The following is an 18,019-nucleotide window of genomic DNA, read 5'->3' as shown; positions in this document are numbered from 1 at the left end:
TATTACATATTTTTACTATTGATAATAATATTTATAAAATTAAAAAAAGCTAAATTTTGAAAAAGTCGAAATTAAGATATTAAGAAAAAGGACAACTAAAACACTGGAAAATGCAGAAGTATATATAAATATATATTTTTTTAATTGTATAAGAATTTACAAATTTAAAAATGGTGCACGAAAAAAAATAAATAAAAAATAACGAACAAAAAACGAAGAAATTATCACAAATATTTGTGTATAAATGGCATACAACATACATACAAGTGTAAAAAATGTATGTATATTCGTATATTTAGTATTGGTTTATGGGCTCTAACTATTGCTATTTAGTTTTAAAATTATTGCGTCATTTTATATTGCGATTTTGGCATAAGATATATAGTGATAATTACCCTTTGTAGGGTTATGGATTTTTTGGACGGCTACTTTATGATTATGGTCAGCATCTGGATTTTGTTCTATTGCTTCTAATTTTTGTTCAGCATTTTTTATCACTTTTCTCCTTAACAATTTTATTCTTCTGAATATTCTTTTTAATCTGCGGATACCTTTTAATGACATAAACTTGTTCCACATATTTTTGAATGCTCCCTTAAGTGCCATATCAATTCTATTTACTACTTTAAATTGAGATTTTAATACGCCCCATGCAGCTAAACCGGCCATAGGGGCAAATAAGTATGGTGTAATTGCAGCAAATAAACCAACCGAGAAGACACTCTTCATAGATGTTAATGTTGAATTAGTTAATACAGCTTTAACAGTTTGTTGTATACATATACTTTTTGGTGGTGGTACAAGAGATGTATAGCAGCTAGTACTAGGTCCCATACCAATATCTTTAGCGTGTTGTGTTATATCCATAGCACTTAACATAGTATACGTCGATAAAGTTCCTAATGTCATAGCTGCGAAAACTTCTTTTAATCTACCTTGTTGTCTTTCTTTTTGCCATTTTCCAATAAAATGACCAAAATATGGAGCTTGTGCATAAAACATGTGACTTAAATGAGGTAATTGCATTTCACCAAAAACCATTTTTGCTAATTTGAGTGAATATGAAAATGATAATGATACACCATATTTCATAGATTTTAGGTCTTTTTTCATTGATTTTGGAAGTAAATTATCATAAAAATGTAATGCAGCGTCTCCTCCGAGTATCATTTTAAAATTGTTGACAAAATCTTTATCAGTCATTTGGTTACCTAATGAATTCTTAGAAAATTTTTCTTCATAAGTTTGTAAACTATCTGGATTTTTTAAATGATGTAACGCAAATGTTGATAACATTTTCCATAATGACGAACAATGGTCATAACACATATAATCTTGTATTTCCTTTATTCTTTCTTCATGTGAAAGTTCATGATAAAATGGATTAATAACAGGCATTGCTGGATTTCTTAAATAGCCTGCATGGAATGATATTTTACTAGGTGTGGTCATTAAAATTATGTGATCGACAATTTCCATAAAAGCCTCATTAATTAACCATGATTCATCTTCATTTCGTATTAATTTATGTAATTCGCTAACTTTTTTTAATAAAGCTAATCCCTTTTTCATATTTATAGTGGCCCCAAACCACACTGCATGATCCACTTTAAAGCTAGGTTTTCTTAAAAGCATTTTTCCAAGAGAAAGAGTTTTATTAAGTGCATTTCTAAAACCTGATTGTTTAGTTGGTTTAGCAGTTCGAGAAAAAAATATGTTATCCTCTATGTTGTTTTCCAAAAGGTATTTACTATCTTGTACAGCCTGAAATATGCTTGGATTAACAATACCTTCTTCTTTATTAAGATCTATCCATGCACTTAAGGCCTTTACATATTCTTTATTTATATAATGATCCCATTTGTCGTTTTCATTATAAATTAATTTATTGATTTTTTTATCTCCCAATGATGTATCAACCGTATCCACAGAAATATTTTGGAGTGCTAAATAAGGAGCAGCCACTCTTTTGAAATTATTTAGTTCCTTGTCGAGTTCATTTTCCAAATTTAGATTCTCAATTTTTTCTTTTTTATATTCTTCAAAACCTTTGGAAAACCATTCCCCCATTAATTTATCAGCATATTGTGGAAAACCTCCTTTAGTAAAGACAGATTTTACAAATTCAGATGGATTTTTGTCTTTATAACTTAAACGAGCTAATCCACGATCTGCATTTTGAGCTAATGCGGTCGTTGCGAAAGAATGTGTTGTGAATCGGAAAGTAGTCATGATATTTTCTAACAGATTTACTGGTATATGTTGTAAAAGTCGATTTTTCATTAAAGATTTTAACAATTTTTTTTTTAAAAATCCCTTTTTCATTCCAATTACAAGTCTTCGAAGTTTATGGGGAATAAAAGCCGATGTAGATGTCGCAAATTTTTCAGAAAGTGAGACTTTTAACAGTTCTCGCTTTCCATTATAATAGCTTTTAACTGGATTTTTTCTTGATAATGATGATAAAATAAATAAATTAATATAAAAAAGCTTATCCTTTTTAGCTAGATCATCCATCATATTGAAATAATTACCTCGTACTATAAGTTTTAATGGAATGTTTGTTTGAATTTGTAATTCGTCTAATATCATTTGAACAAATTCGATATTCGATCTGGACATAGATGAGATTGTACTGTTCATAAATAGAAAATGTCGAGCATATGAAACAAATTTTAAGTATAGACTTCGTAATTTCTTGTTTTTAATAAAATCTGAATATCTATCTATTAATGAATGAAATGCTACTATTGCTTTCGTTTTCAAATTTCCACTAGGAAGTACATTAAATTTGCTTTCGAATATTTTATGATTTTCCATATATTGATTATAAATATATTTTGAAATTTCGGATTTGTTTTGGATTTCTGTGCCGGATTTACGTGGTTTTACTAGCTCCCTATTTTCATACCAAAATAAATATTTGTAAAAATCGGTATATAAATTTTGTTCCATAATAAGTTTTATATAGGAACCATGTTGATAATTATTATTATCATTTGCTGTATTTTCCATTTCACTAAATGCATTTAATAGATCGAATGCCCTTTTCAATTCTTTTTGATTTGCTTTTTCAGTAATATTATCTTCTGAAACGACTTTTTTATATAGATTAGAATCTTCAAAACTACAACTTATAGTATTTTTTTCATTGCGTCTAGGACAAACTTGTGAAAATATTCTTATTGCATTATTTGAAAAAGATACTGAATTTTCATATCCATTAACATTATTTTTATAAAAAACGTTGTAAATTTCATTAATGTTTATAAGAGATACGGCGTTTAATATTAATTCTAATGTATCACATAATATTCTTCTTTCTCCGACATATGTACTATATCTTCCTGGTCTTAATTCAATTGGAATAAATGTTAAATCTTTTTTAAATGATTTATTAGGTTTATAATAAACATTACACATTTCATTAAGCATAAAAAAGGAATAATCTGAATTTGCTAACAGCAATGTTTCCATTGAATAAAATGATTTCGTCCCTTTCGTAAAATATGAATTATATGAAAGATATGCTAATGATAATAATAGCATATGTCCAAATAAATAAATATTTGAAGAAGAAAGTATGTAAATTTCATAATTTAGCGCAACAGATTTTGTTGCTGCATGACTATATTTTGTTTTTATAGGTTTCATTATTTCTCCTATTGCTAGGTTATGGTAATATAATTTTTCAAACGGAGATCCCCCAGGGTTATTAGAAAGTACATGGCAAATATACTCTTCTAATACTTTATTATATTTATTGATTAATTCCGATGTTTTTTCATCTTTTACTTCATTAGATTTTGGGGGTAACTTTGTATCTTTTTGGTCTACTGATAATTCTTCTCTTTTTAAAGAATTTTCTAATTGTTTTAAAATGTTATTTTCTTTAGTAATTAACTTAACTTTCCTTTTAAACACTCTAAGCTGAGTCTTTTCTCTTAAGGTTTCTAATTTTTTAGAATATTCAAAAGAAACATCCAAATAATCACCTTTCTTAGGAGATATTGATTTTTTACTACAATAATTACGCATTCCTATTGAAAAATCAGTTCCTATCATTTTTAATAATTCTGTATCATTGGAAATAAGTATATTTTTTTTATCAAAATTCATGTAATTGGAAAAATGATAGTTTATATTTCCTTCTGGGATTTTTATATGTAAAGGATTTTCTATTTCATCATCCGATTCTGAAGAATTCATTAATTTTTCTTTTGTTTCTCTATCTTGACCATTATCTCTATAAAACATATTTGCTTCATCATATGAACCTCCTTTGGTATTTTTATTTGCAGAGCTTAAAACACTATCCGAATCCGAACTATCTCCATAACTATTTTCACTATTACCGTTGGTTGTTTTGCTATTTGATCCATTTGATTCAGAATCAGAATAATATTCAATATCAGAATCAGAATCAGAATCAGAATCTGAAACAGATATGGAATAAGGTACAGCATCTTTATTACCATTTTGTGTTCCATGTAAATTATATATTATTGGGTTCATTTTATTTTTATATAATTCTTCATGATTCACTGGTCTCAAGCTACGAATGTTATTAAATATTTCTTGATCGTTTCCAGTAAAATTGGGTACTGTGTCATTATTGCCATTTCCCATTTGGTGATATTTCATAGTATTATCTGATCCTACGTTATTGCCATTTACTGTTTGTGGATGTTCTGTGGCATTATCTGATCCTACATTATTGCCGTTTACTGTTTGTGGATGTTCTGTGGCATTATCTGATCCTACATTATTGCCGTTTACTGTTTGTGGATGTTCTGTGGCATTATCTGATCCTACATTATTGCCGTTTACTGTTTGTGGATGTTCTGTGGCATTATCTGATCCTACATTATTGCCGTTTACTGTTTGTGGATGTTCTGTGGCATTATCTGATCCTACGTTATTGCCATTTACTGTTTGTGGATGTTCTGTGGCATTATCTGATCCTACATTATTACCATTTACTGTTTGGGGATGTTCTGTGGCATTATCTGATCCTACGTTATTGCCATTTACTGTTTGTGGATGTTCTGTGGCATTATCTGATCCTACATTATTACCATTTACTGTTTGTGGATGTTCTGTGGCATTATCTGATCCTACGTTATTGCCGTTTACTGTTTGTGGATGTTCTGTGGCATTATCTGATCCTACATTATTGCCGTTTACTGTTTGTGGATGTTCTGTGGCATTATCTGATCCTACGTTATTACCATTTACAGTTCGTGGGTATTCTGTGGCATTATCTGATCCTACATTATTGCCGTTTACAGTTTTTGGGTATTCTATAGCCTTATATGATCCTACATTGTTGCCGTTTACAGTTTGTGGGTATTCTATAGCCTTATATGATCCTACATTGTTGCCGTTTACAGTTTGTGGGTATTCTATAGCCTTATTTGGACCTAAATTTTGACCATAATTACCAAAATTCTCATGTTCTCCTTTTCCTTTGACATGTATTCCATTGAATCCATAATTACCTCCATAGTTCATACCAAGATTGTTTTGATTAAATAAGCCATCAAAACCATGTAAAAATTCAAGTTTTTGATTAGGATTGTTAAAATGACTTATCAAGTGTCCAGGCCTTCCATTATTTCCAATAGGAGATATTCTATTATCTGAAACATACAAATTTAAGTATGATTTATAGGTTTTATTATTTTCTTTATCATTATTATTAATTTTATCAATATTAAAATTACTATTATTATATTTACTATCGTTATATACATTATTATGCACTTTATCAGATATATTACCATATAATCCATAGGAATTATTATTTCCGTTATTGATATCCGAACTTCCCTTATTTCCCCATCTTTCTATAGAATAATTATTATTCCCATCAGAAGAATATGAGTTATTCTTATTATTATATAAATGTGCTGATTTGTTTATTGATTCTAATTGATTTCCAAAGGATCCATGCTTCTGATAATTCATAGATTTAAACTGCTCTTGGTGATTCTTATATTGGTTAATATTATTATTCACATTTGTTGAATTGCCTGAATAATACCCAAGTCCTTGATTTATTTCTGCGGCAGTATTGTGCCCTATTTTGATATTGTCTGTTGATTTATTTTTTAAATTAATATTTTCACTCTTATTATTGGTTCCATGTATTTCACCATTGTGTTCGGGCATATAAAAAATAACATCTCCTTTCTTGTTTGGATTGTAAGTTGGGCTTTGTTGTCTCACAAATTTGGTATTTACTACATTTTCCTTATGTTCTGCACGTATAATATCTGTGTTCACACATATAAATAAAATGATACCAATTGTAGCCTTTAACATTTTAATATTATAACAATTTACATAAAACAAAAATAAAGGAAAAATATAATATAGATTTTAATATACAAAGCATTAAAAAAGTTATGCCTAATGTGTATTATTCACATCATTAAATAGTAAATCCTATAGTACAGAAAAAATAAAGTTATATAAAACAAAATAAAGCAGACAAATTATATCATATATTCACACGTAATTTATATTATAATATAATCATTTTCTTCAATGCATGTCTAAACCTAAAACTATGTACTTGGGTGGCATGTAATATTTGAAACATACAAAGAAAACATAAAAAAATAAAATAAAAAACTAAAAATTAAATCACTATAAAACATATACCACAAAAATTAAATACGAAAAATTATCAAACCTAAAAAATACAATTCATTATATATATGATTTGTTTAATTATAAATATAAAAAATCTAATAATTGCAATCTAAGAATCTATAAATGGTAAAAACATAAAAATATAAAGTATACACATGTGCAACTAAATATTTTTCACTTTTTTCTGTATATATAAACTTTTTGAAATTTACACAAAGTTGTCTTTTTATGTAAAATAGTATTATAATTTCATTTGCAGATTGATAACAACTAAAAAAAATTGAAAGATGTTGAATTTAAAAACAAATATATAAAGAAAAAAGTATTATAATAAAAACACATTTTTCTATTTATTATTTATATTTATTTGATGGTTATACTTCTATATCATCATTAAAATGTAAATATCTAGAATTAACTTTTGTTTGAAATTTTAATATTTTCTTTGAAACAATAATTAGCTTGCACATGGGCGCACAATACTCCTTTAAAGAATATGAATGTTATTTTGTCAAATGCGTACACATTTTACATTGTCACTTTTAATGCATACATAAATATTACTATTATTTTTTTTTTTTTATGTATTTATTTTAGAATGTATTGTTGAATTTTTCTAAAACATGTATGACAAAAAATTCAAACAATATTTTGAAAATTAAGAATATGCATATTAGACACATTTATATAGCACAAACAATTGTATATATATAACGTACTTTATAATTATTAAAAAAATGGGGCAAATACAAAGTAATATACCTTAGAAATATAGGCCTTTAATGTGTTGTATAATTTTTCATCTATGTCAATATTGTATATTTTTTTGTAAAAATAAAATAATTTAAAATGTATCATTTCGAAAAGTTAAAATATAAAAATTAATATAATACTATTAGCATAAAAGTATTTAAATATTTTCCATATCTTATTACTTCAAATGAATTTCAGAATATGCATTTTTTTGTAATAGATTGGTTTGAAATTACAATTTTTATAAGGTTATATCCATTTTTCTGCAATTTTATATATATAATAATATTTCCAACATTTTGTTTTTATTTTTAGAATAAAGAATTATAGGATATATATTATGCACAAATGAAATAGTTTTTGGAATTGTTCTTTACTTTTGCCATTTTTTTCTAAAAAAGCATATACAAAATAACCATTTAAATATAAATTTTATTTGGTGTACAAAAAAATTATTATATGTAGCATTTTTTTTAATATTATGCATTATGTAATAATACCGAATTGTAAAAATTATTGTAGTTTTCTATGCTAAAAGACACAGAAATGTAAAATAAAGAAGCCAAAGAAACTTCTATAAAAGTATATAACATCATTTATTTGAACTGCATCCTTATGATTGTTGTATTAAATATCTTTAATTTTTCAAGCGATTTTATTTGAAATATAAAATATATTCCTATGATAAAATGTATAAACATAGCTGATAAGATATACTATGAAGGAATATTATAATTTTAAGATTACTATATATTTTATGCTTTCTCTTTTTCGTTTCCTATTTCTATATATATAAAATATATATCATTATATTTAAAAAAAAATATAAGGTTTGCATCGCTTTGGCAAATGGAAATTAATGAAAACGAAAAAAATATTTAAAATTAATTTAAATTAAAAATTATTGAATCTACAATATGAAATTTAATGTATTATGAAATATTAAAAAAATGTTGTAGCTCGTATTAATATATTATATATAAAAATATTATGTGTATATAGGTTTCCATTCATTTTGTATTATCTGCATCCCATTTCCCATAAAAAAAAATATATAATCAATATTTGTAAGAACATTTAAAATTTTTTAAATTATTTAAGAGGAATTTTTCTTCATTTTAAAAGATATTTTTTCTATGTTTGCTGTTGCAACAATAAAAAATTAATATATATATAACTGTATTTTAATATAACATGCATAAAATGCAATAAATTGATATGAAAATATCTATTGATTTTGTAAATAAAAATACTTCTTTAATATATCAAGGCTTATAAGAAAATTATATATTTTTTTAAATGAAGATATTACGCTTTTTGATGCTTTAAAAAAAGTAGAAAGGAAGGAATTTTTTGATACAATTTGTTTACTTACTCTTCTTTAAATAACAATGAAGCATCGATCACACTTAAAACAAGTAAACAAACAGTTTAAGAAGAATAAAACGCAAAAAAAAAATAAAAATGTTAATAAAAAGGCGCATAAGAAAAAAAAGAAAACAGTGGAAAAATACAGTCATATGCTACATAGAGCATATCAAGCGCATAATACCAAATCGAGCAATTTAAAAAGTGAATTAGAAGAAAAATCAAAATATGTTCCCATTTACAACTCCTTAAATATATGTTTATTGCCATTTCATGAAGATGTCGATTTATTATCTTTCAAAAAGGAATTTATAAAATATATATGTGAGCAAAATGAAGATGATTCTATAGAATATGATAATATACAACTTTATGATATATATACAATACATTCCGACAAAACAAAACGAAAAAGGTCCTTAGTAGTTTATGATGTACCGAGAAATATATATGGTATTATAGATGGCACAAAATGCGCTGATTTAATTTTATGTATATTTAAAGATGGATCCCTTGAAAATTCAGCATTTGATAATCTTGGATATGAGCTATTATCAATATTAAAAATTCAAGGCGTCCCATCAATTATTGGGATAGGGTATAACACAAGTGAGAACAAAAAATATTCTAAAAATTTTGTATCCAGATATTTTAACTCGGAATTTACAATGGATGATAAAATATTTTTTATAAATAGCAGTAACTATACTGACACTATTGGGAATAATTATGGCATTAATAAGAATAGTGATAATAATAGCACAAATTTCCAAAAGCTTTACTACGAAATAATGAATATGAAAGTGAAAAATGTTTCATTTAGAGAAGGAAGAGGGTATATGATGATAGATTCATATGCTTATAATCCTCAGAATGATTCAATTTATTTAAAAGGGTTTGTTAAAGGTACAGGTTTTAATGTTCACAACCCTATACATATAACGAACATTGGTGATTATTATTTGGATGACATATATGCTATAGATGCAATGAAAAGGAAAAGAAACACCACCAGCAATAATAGAAATAATTACGATATAAATCACGAAACATCAGAATTTTTCTTAAATCAAAACATTCAAAGAAATGATGAAAATGAAAAATACTTTATTACCAATTTTTTGAACAATGAGAAAATAATGACTACAAATATTAATTACAACTTTGATCGTATTCAAAATTGTATAAATAGAAATACTTTAGATGATGAAAATAATTTAATACCGGTTCGGCCATATATGGGAGATGATAATAATTTTAATGATAAAAATATGATGATGGTATTAAAAAAACAAAACATGCCTGAATTATCTCCATTTAACCTAAACCCTGAAGACGACAATAATAACAACAATAATACGACTGTGTATAAATTCAATTTCAATAAGGAAATGGGAATAAAAAGCAATGAACCATCTAATGAGTATAACAATAATATGTACACACTGAATACAAATTTGAGCAATGGTAATCATATGGAAAGAATGGATGAAATGAACAGATTCGGTCAATTTTCTAATAATGAAAATGCACAAAATATGAATAATAACAATAAGAATAGATGGATGTATGTATCCAATGAAAAATATGAAGCAAGTGATAATGCCATATGCTCATATGATAGATCTCAGCCAATAATGGATATTCAAAACGGCGTAGTTAATAATTTTGGGGGCAATAAAGATGGCTTAAATAGCTCATCCTTTTTAGAAAACAATTCTGATGATAGTGAAAACGAAAAATTTAGTGATAACAGTAGCAACGAAAATAGTAACGGCGATAATGATGATAATAATGATATCGAAAGAGACGATGAAAATAGCGAGGATATTTACCTAAATAAAAAAATATGTGCAAGGGAAAGATTTAAAAGATATAGAAGTTTACAAAGTTTGAGAACATCCTTTATTGATGTTTATGAAGATCTTCCATTAACATATTCACGAGTTTACGATTATGAATGCCATGAAAATTTAATGAAATATTCTAAAAAAAAATATATAGAAAATTGTAAGATTATACAAGAGAAATATTCTCTAGCAGATACATATTGCATATTCGTTATAAAAAATGATGGTAATTTAATTAATTTAATGAATAATTATGAGAAATTAAAGCTACCTTTTATTTTATCGAGCATATTGCCTTTTGAAAGAAAAGTGACAGTAGTAAATATGGAAATTGAAAAATCTGCTACTTATTTAGAAAAAGTTCAATCTAAAGATATTTTCAAAATTATATGTGGGTTTCGACATTTTATGGGGGCTCCAATTTTCAGTGAACAAATTATTAAAAGCATACAATCTAAGGGAAAGTATGAAAAATTTGTAAACCATGGAAAAAAATATATTGCTTCGATATTTGGGTTTACTACAGTTACTAGTTCACCTGTTTTTATTATAAAAACTAAAAATATAATAAATAATGGAGTAGAACAATACAACAATATTAACAACTTACAAAATATGGGAAATTCAGACTATTTATTCAACGCAAACAATGTGAACAGTATTTTTGGAAATGGAAATACTAATATCATACCATTTAATGGTTTAAATGATTTTAACGCACATGCAGAGTTAGTGGCGCATGGTAAAGTTGTTAATTGTGATTGTAAAAGAATAATTATGAAAAGAATAAGTATTTGTGGCAACATTTTTAAAATTCATAAGAAAAAAGCAGTTATAAGAAATATGTTTTATAACCCTAAAGATATAAACTATTTCAAACCCGTTGAATTGCATACAAAATTTGGACTAACCGGAAAAATATTAGAATCTTTAGGAACACACGGAAAAATGAAATGCTTATTTAGTAGTATTCTAAAGCAGCACGACAAAGTTTATATGTTTTTGTATAAAAGGGTTTATCCAGTTTGGTTTCCTATTGCATGGGGTGGCGATCCACAATTAGGCCCTAACGATAAACCAATGGCGAATAAAAATGAACACAAAATGGTATTATAATAATTAGATTTGTTATTCATTTTTTTATCCATATTTACGTGGGAAAATATAAATAGACATGAAAAGTATATACAACATATGAATATACGCACATATAACAACCCTATATGATGCACAATTTTCCCATTTTTTTGCTTATTTTAATTAAAAATTTTCAATCTTCATCTTTTTATTTCATTTAATTATTTAATGTAATTTGTTTATGTTTTTGGCTCTTCTAAAAATTACATTTATATATATAATATTTTAAGAGCATTAAACTCTATTAAATTAAATAAACTTTCTAATGATAGCATAATTCAATTAAAATAAATTTCATTTGTTTTATCTTGTTAAAAAAAACAAACAAGACTATTGTTTATACCCTCACATTTAACAATTACACACATATGTATGTAAAACGAAGTTATTATATCAATATAGGAAAAATATATATTTTTTAATTATGCATGGAGTAGTAAAGTTTTATTTGAGCGTGTGGACAGGTTTATATGAAAGTTGTCTAATTGATCGAAATTGTGTTATTTATTTTAAGTTCATAGTAAAATTAATATTATAATTTTTCTTCTTTTTCCTTTGGTGTTTTTTTCTTTAGCATAACAGTTTGGCATAAACAAAAAAACTAACAAAAGTATGCAAAAAATGAATCTTAATTATAAACATTGCACATATTATAAATATGGCTAAATATATGAACAGTATAAAAAATAATATGTATTTTTAGTAAAAAAAAAATAGAAAAAATAGATTAAGATTTAATGTATGAAGAGGAAAAAATATAACATTAATAAGTATTAATCCAAAAAAGCATATTGATAACTGTTTAAATAAATATAAAATAATAATGATAAAATGTAGAAGCTAAAAAATTAAAAAAATACATCATTTTGGATATTATATTAAAAGAAATATTAATACATAAAAAAATAAAAGTAAATACGAATAAAATAATAACAACAACAGAAATACTTATATTTATAAAGTTAAGATAATAATATTAGTAGTAATAACTATAGTAGCCGAATAATTAACAGACTTTGTAATAATAATGGTATTAAAATATAAAAAGGTATGACTAATTAATAAGCCAATCACTTTTTATTACCATAAGTATATATACAATTATATTGAATATTTTTGTTTAAAAAAAACAATTTAGCGCAGTAAGGGATAAATGGTATTATATATGTTTTTATTTCATTGTCTTTTGTTTCATTACTCCCATTTTATAATAATTCAATGTTTTCTGGATATTTTTTTTGTGAATTTGCTGTTCTGGATGTAATATAATTATTATGATTTGATCTATTTCTAGTTAAGTCGAAATCGTTTCTTTGGCCATTTCTTTCGTTATGATATGACATAAGGGTAGGAACATCTTCTTCGTTGTTATCCTTTAATAATTATATAATAAAAAAGAGAACATATTAATATATAATTAGTCAAACAAATAAAACAAAATGGTGTTAAAAATCAATAAATGCTTGCATATGTGCAAAATATGAAAATGATATAGCCACATTTATTCTTACTTGTTCCGCATCGATAAATTCCATTTCCGGTTCGAACACATTGCTATTTATGTTTCCTTTTTTCGTTTTAACAACTGAATATTTGACATGCTCAAATGTGTCAAAACCTATGAATTAAAATAGGAAAGTGACGAAAAAAAAATAATTAAACAAAAATATAAACGAATAAATGAGCCAAGATGCTCAATAATAAGTACAGCAAAATAATTAAAAATTATAATTCGATTCAAGAAATATTCGCATAACACATATATCCACTTTGATGATTATTACCATAATTATAAAACATGCTTCTAAATTTAGGATCTCTGCATATGTATGTAATTATAAGCATAACGAGTCCCATAATAAATAGTATGAATAAAATTGATTTTGCGCCTGAAGTACAATAATGAAAAAATTAATGAATATAATGATAGATAAAAGAAATCAATTGCAATATTGCGTGTTTTATTAAAATAAACTTCGACAATCAATATAGCATATTATTTATTCTTACTATTATTAAATGGGGAATAATCTGGGCAAGGAACAGGAACTTTTTCAGGAACCCAACCATTAACACATACGTCACCAGGAACCTTTCTATAAGCTGTTGCATAAAAATAAGAACTACTTGTGCATCCTTCAATTGTTAATGTTGAATCAGTTGGTTTACATTCAAAACTTCCAACTTTTCGTGTAAAACCAGTTTCACATTCGTAATCTTCTGGTGTACAATCACATAATTTTTTATCAACAACTCTTTTTAAATCTTTTCCATTAAAACATTCAGATGTTTGTTTTCTTCGTGTGTAGGTAATTTTTCTTCCTAATATACATTTATCTTTGAAAGAGCCACTAGAGGGAGACCACGTTTCATAATCAGAAGAAACTGAATCTGCCGCCCATAGCCCTTTACATAAAGGTTGTCCAAGAGCATTAAAATCAAGGTGATATAAAACACCTATATCATTTCTTGTACCATAAACTAAAAATTCAACGGATGAAGAAGTTGGTTCAGCTACAATATTATCAATGTCTATTGGGAATTGTCCTAATTCAAAATCAAACCAACTTTGTCCTTCATTCCAACTAAAAACAATTTGATTAGTTTTACGCAAATCATCTGACATAACAATTAATCCACCATGATCACCAAACTCATAAATGTATGGGCCTTTGTGTGCCTCTATCCATGTCACACCACCATCTCTTGATAAAAATGTATTTACTTCATCACTTTTATATTTTAAATGGCTACCAACATTACCTGTACCCATAATGATTCCAACCGCATTTTCAATTGAATAAAATGGAGCATATTGATGATAGTTTGTTATACCATGTAAATGTAAATAACATTCATCTCCACAATCATATTTATTTCCTATACTATCTACTTTTGGTGCTTTTAAATATGACCAATGTCCACCTTTATTAAAAGAAATAACAGTTCTTACTGTTTCTTCATTTTTTCCTTTTATTAATTGTTTTTTTCTTTTTTGTGTATTTGTTTCAATTGGTTCTACGTCTTCTTCTAACTGTAATTTAAAATTTGTGAATTTTAAATCTTCATCTTTCATCTCATCTTGATCATCTAAAAAGTTTGCAATATATACACCATCTAAACTTAAAACTCTATCAAATTCACATTCACCAGATGCAGTTCTTATATTGTTTGGTAACGAAAGGGTATAATTTAGACCAGATGCATCAGAAATATAAACATTTCCAGTATTTAATTTTTCAGATGATGATCCATGATTTACATGTAGCATTATAGCACCTTCTGAAGTATCTAAAATTGTATATGATTTTTCATGTATATCTTTTGGTAAATTCGCTTTATTAAATGTTTTTCCTCCATCTGTTGATACCATCATATTAACTGTTTGTTTAATTACATCATTTAATTTAGCAACAAATATATATCCATTTGATATTAAAAACTTATTCCCGTGTTTTACTAGTACTTCGACATCTTTTCCAAAATTATTTGTAGATACAAAATCGACATCTTTAGACCATCCACTAAATCTTTGTTGGTGACCATTTCTATTTCTATGTCGTGTGTAATAAATAGTATCTTCGGAATGTGAATTTGCATCTCCCCAATTAAATTGAACGACATAAATATCTATTAACTGAAAAGTTGCACCTAAATCTTTTGTTAATGATAAAGTTTGCATACATTCCCCACTGCTATTATCTGTCGAAAAGCAAGCAGCAGTCCATGATGAAACTAAAGCCCAATGTGCCTTTTTATTATGAAATTGCCAAAAATTAATTTTATTTTTATAATTTATTAATTTAAATGTTTCTCCAGCATCATCTGATATATAATGACTATTATGAGCTCCAATAACTAATACAATGTTTTTGTTAATAGGATTAACCATAATAAGATCGACTACAGTAGTTTCAGGGGTGTGGCCTGTTGTATTATCATTTTTGCTACTGGGATTTTCCGATAAATTACTTGTTATATTTGTCCATATTTTACCTCCATCCGAACTTCTATATAACTTTCCCTTTACCGTTTTTACTAAAACGGTCGAATGGTTGTTACCACACCATTGGACATCATCCACGGCACTATCGAAATTGATTTCGCTAACAGAAACTTTTTTTTTTACTTGACATTGTGCTAAATTTATTAATGACGAAAAAAGGAATAAAAAAAATAAAAGGTAAAATCGATTTTTATTTATACTTTTATAAAAAAAATTTTGCATCTTGTTTTCATCTGAATAGGAATACTTTTTGTGCCTTGGATTGTTTTGTTCGATTTTTTTTTTCATTCTGTATCTTCACGTATGTATGTATGTGATCATGCATATGATATATATACTATATACTTATATACATAATATATTTCTCGAGAAATGGAAAACGCACAATTAATAAGTACTCTTACGTATTTCTTCGATTTTGCATTTGAGCATTTGATTTATTCTTCCTTATAACGAAGCATTATTATTTTAATTCGATTTTCATTTATTAATAAAAATAGGAAATTTTAAAAAGGAAATGGAAAAAATACATAAACATGTATTAATATAATACTTTATTATGTATATTACGTTACATACAATAATAAAGGGGTTTTAAGATAATTCAAATTTTTACATAAAAAAATATACTAGATATAATGAAATTAAATACATATTTTTATATAATATAAAAAAAATTAATATACTAAGTTATTAAAAAAATGTACGATTAAATGAATGCTGTAACTTTCGTAATATTAAATTCATATATCATTTTTATTATATGCATACACCAAAATTCTATTTGATTTGCTTATGAAAAAATTGCGAGTATATAATTAAAAGGAAATATAATCTAAGAAATTTTCCGTAGTATGTAGCAAAAAAAAAAAAAAAAAAAAGAAAAGAAATGTTGCTAATATTTTTTTATATTATTTTGAAATTAATGCATACATATAATATTTGTGTCCCATATTTTATATTTCATTTCAAAAAAATATTATTATAGAATACAGAAATTATATTAAGCAAATATAATAATTATATTATAAATATTTTAATTTTTTTTATTTAAAATACATGAATATTTTTAATTTTCACATTATTTTAATATTTACAGCACGATATTAATGAACCATTCTCAGTATGGCCTCTTTTTTCCTGTCCTTTACATTCTTATTCAATAAGCTTAAACATAAGAGTGAATAATATAAAAATACATGGATAAAAAACAGTTAAATTAAAATATATATAATAGTTGTGTGTATATCGTGGATTAATGCTTTAAATATGTATATAAACTATAGCTATCTATATTTTATATAATGGGTATATCATTTTTTAGCAAAATATATCTATAAATATATATATTTTTACTCCAATTTTTATTTTTTAATAAAAATATATTCATCATATATGTAAATAAAAGGGTATATAGGAAACACACACAAAAAATCAAATACCAAACAATTCAAATAGTGTTGTTAATCAAATTTTACGTTTGTATTGCATTCATAAGGTTATTACATTTAAAAAACAAGACCTTTGTAATCGGGTTAAAAAATGTGAATACATATTTGTGTATACACAAACACCACATATACACATATATTTATTTAATAAATAGTGAAAATATATTAGTATTTTATTAAATATTTCAAATAATATTCTTATTTGTTCCATTCTAAATTATGTAATTCGCATTATAGATTAAAAAGCTTTTTCCGTTCAAAAATATATATGATTTCATTTTACAAATAATTGAGGAATTATTTATAATTTTTTTCGATGTATATACAGTTATTTATATGGCAACTTTCTTGCTTTTTTATTTTCTCGCATTAAACAACGCTTAAAATACACAAATCAAATTGGCCAATACAAAGCATCAACAAAATAAAACAAATGAGGTTGCTATTTTCCCCCTTTAGAGCACCATATTTTATAATTTCTTATGCTTTGTTCCATATGTAAAAGAATAATGAAATATAAAGATTGGTATATGCATGATATATGAGAGCAAAAATGAAGCAATATAATAAGTGGTTATTAATTTAACATAGAGTATTTTAATTAGTTTTGTGGGGGGCATACTTATAAGGGTAAAGATTCGCTTTTATGATTTTTGTCAATTCATAGATGCGTATTCTTAAGCATATAGATAAGCATAAGCAATTTATTGTATTATATTATATCATTGTTTTATAGTGTTGCATCTTTCCATTGCTCTTTCTTTTATATATTTATTTATAGACACATTTTCACT

The 18,019-nt window shown here is 25.5% G+C and overlaps 3 protein-coding genes across 3 annotated transcripts; 1 reads left to right on the top strand and 2 right to left on the bottom strand.

The window, feature by feature from the left end:
• Nucleotides 1-354: 354 nt before the first annotated feature.
• PCHAS_1319000 (rhoptry neck protein 2, putative) lies at nt 355-6,327 on the bottom strand (the record flags this gene model as incomplete). Its single annotated transcript, XM_729826.2, has 1 exon — nt 355-6,327. One exon carries the CDS (start codon nt 6,325-6,327, stop codon nt 355-357), a length of 5,973 nt encoding a protein of 1,990 aa, XP_734919.2.
• A 2,477-nt stretch (nt 6,328-8,804) lies between these two features.
• PCHAS_1318900 (ribosome biogenesis protein TSR1, putative) lies at nt 8,805-11,747 on the top strand (the record flags this gene model as incomplete). The annotated part of the gene is made up of 1 exon (XM_738831.2): nt 8,805-11,747. One exon carries the CDS (start codon nt 8,805-8,807, stop codon nt 11,745-11,747), a length of 2,943 nt encoding a protein of 980 aa, XP_743924.2.
• A 1,226-nt stretch (nt 11,748-12,973) lies between these two features.
• On the bottom strand, nt 12,974-16,062 carry PCHAS_1318800 (sortilin, putative; the record flags this gene model as incomplete). Its single annotated transcript, XM_738832.2, has 4 exons — nt 12,974-13,141; nt 13,280-13,386; nt 13,553-13,657; nt 13,779-16,062. 4 exons carry the CDS (start codon nt 16,060-16,062, stop codon nt 12,974-12,976), a joined length of 2,664 nt encoding a protein of 887 aa, XP_743925.2.
• Nucleotides 16,063-18,019: the final 1,957 nt, after the last annotated feature.

The sequence above is a fragment of the Plasmodium chabaudi genome (genome assembly GCF_900002335.3).
Source record: "Plasmodium chabaudi chabaudi strain AS genome assembly, chromosome: 13".
NCBI lineage: Eukaryota > Apicomplexa > Aconoidasida > Haemosporida > Plasmodiidae > Plasmodium > Plasmodium chabaudi.
The sequence above is the reverse complement of the archived record's forward strand: the minus strand, read 5'-3'. Positions and strand labels throughout refer to the sequence as shown.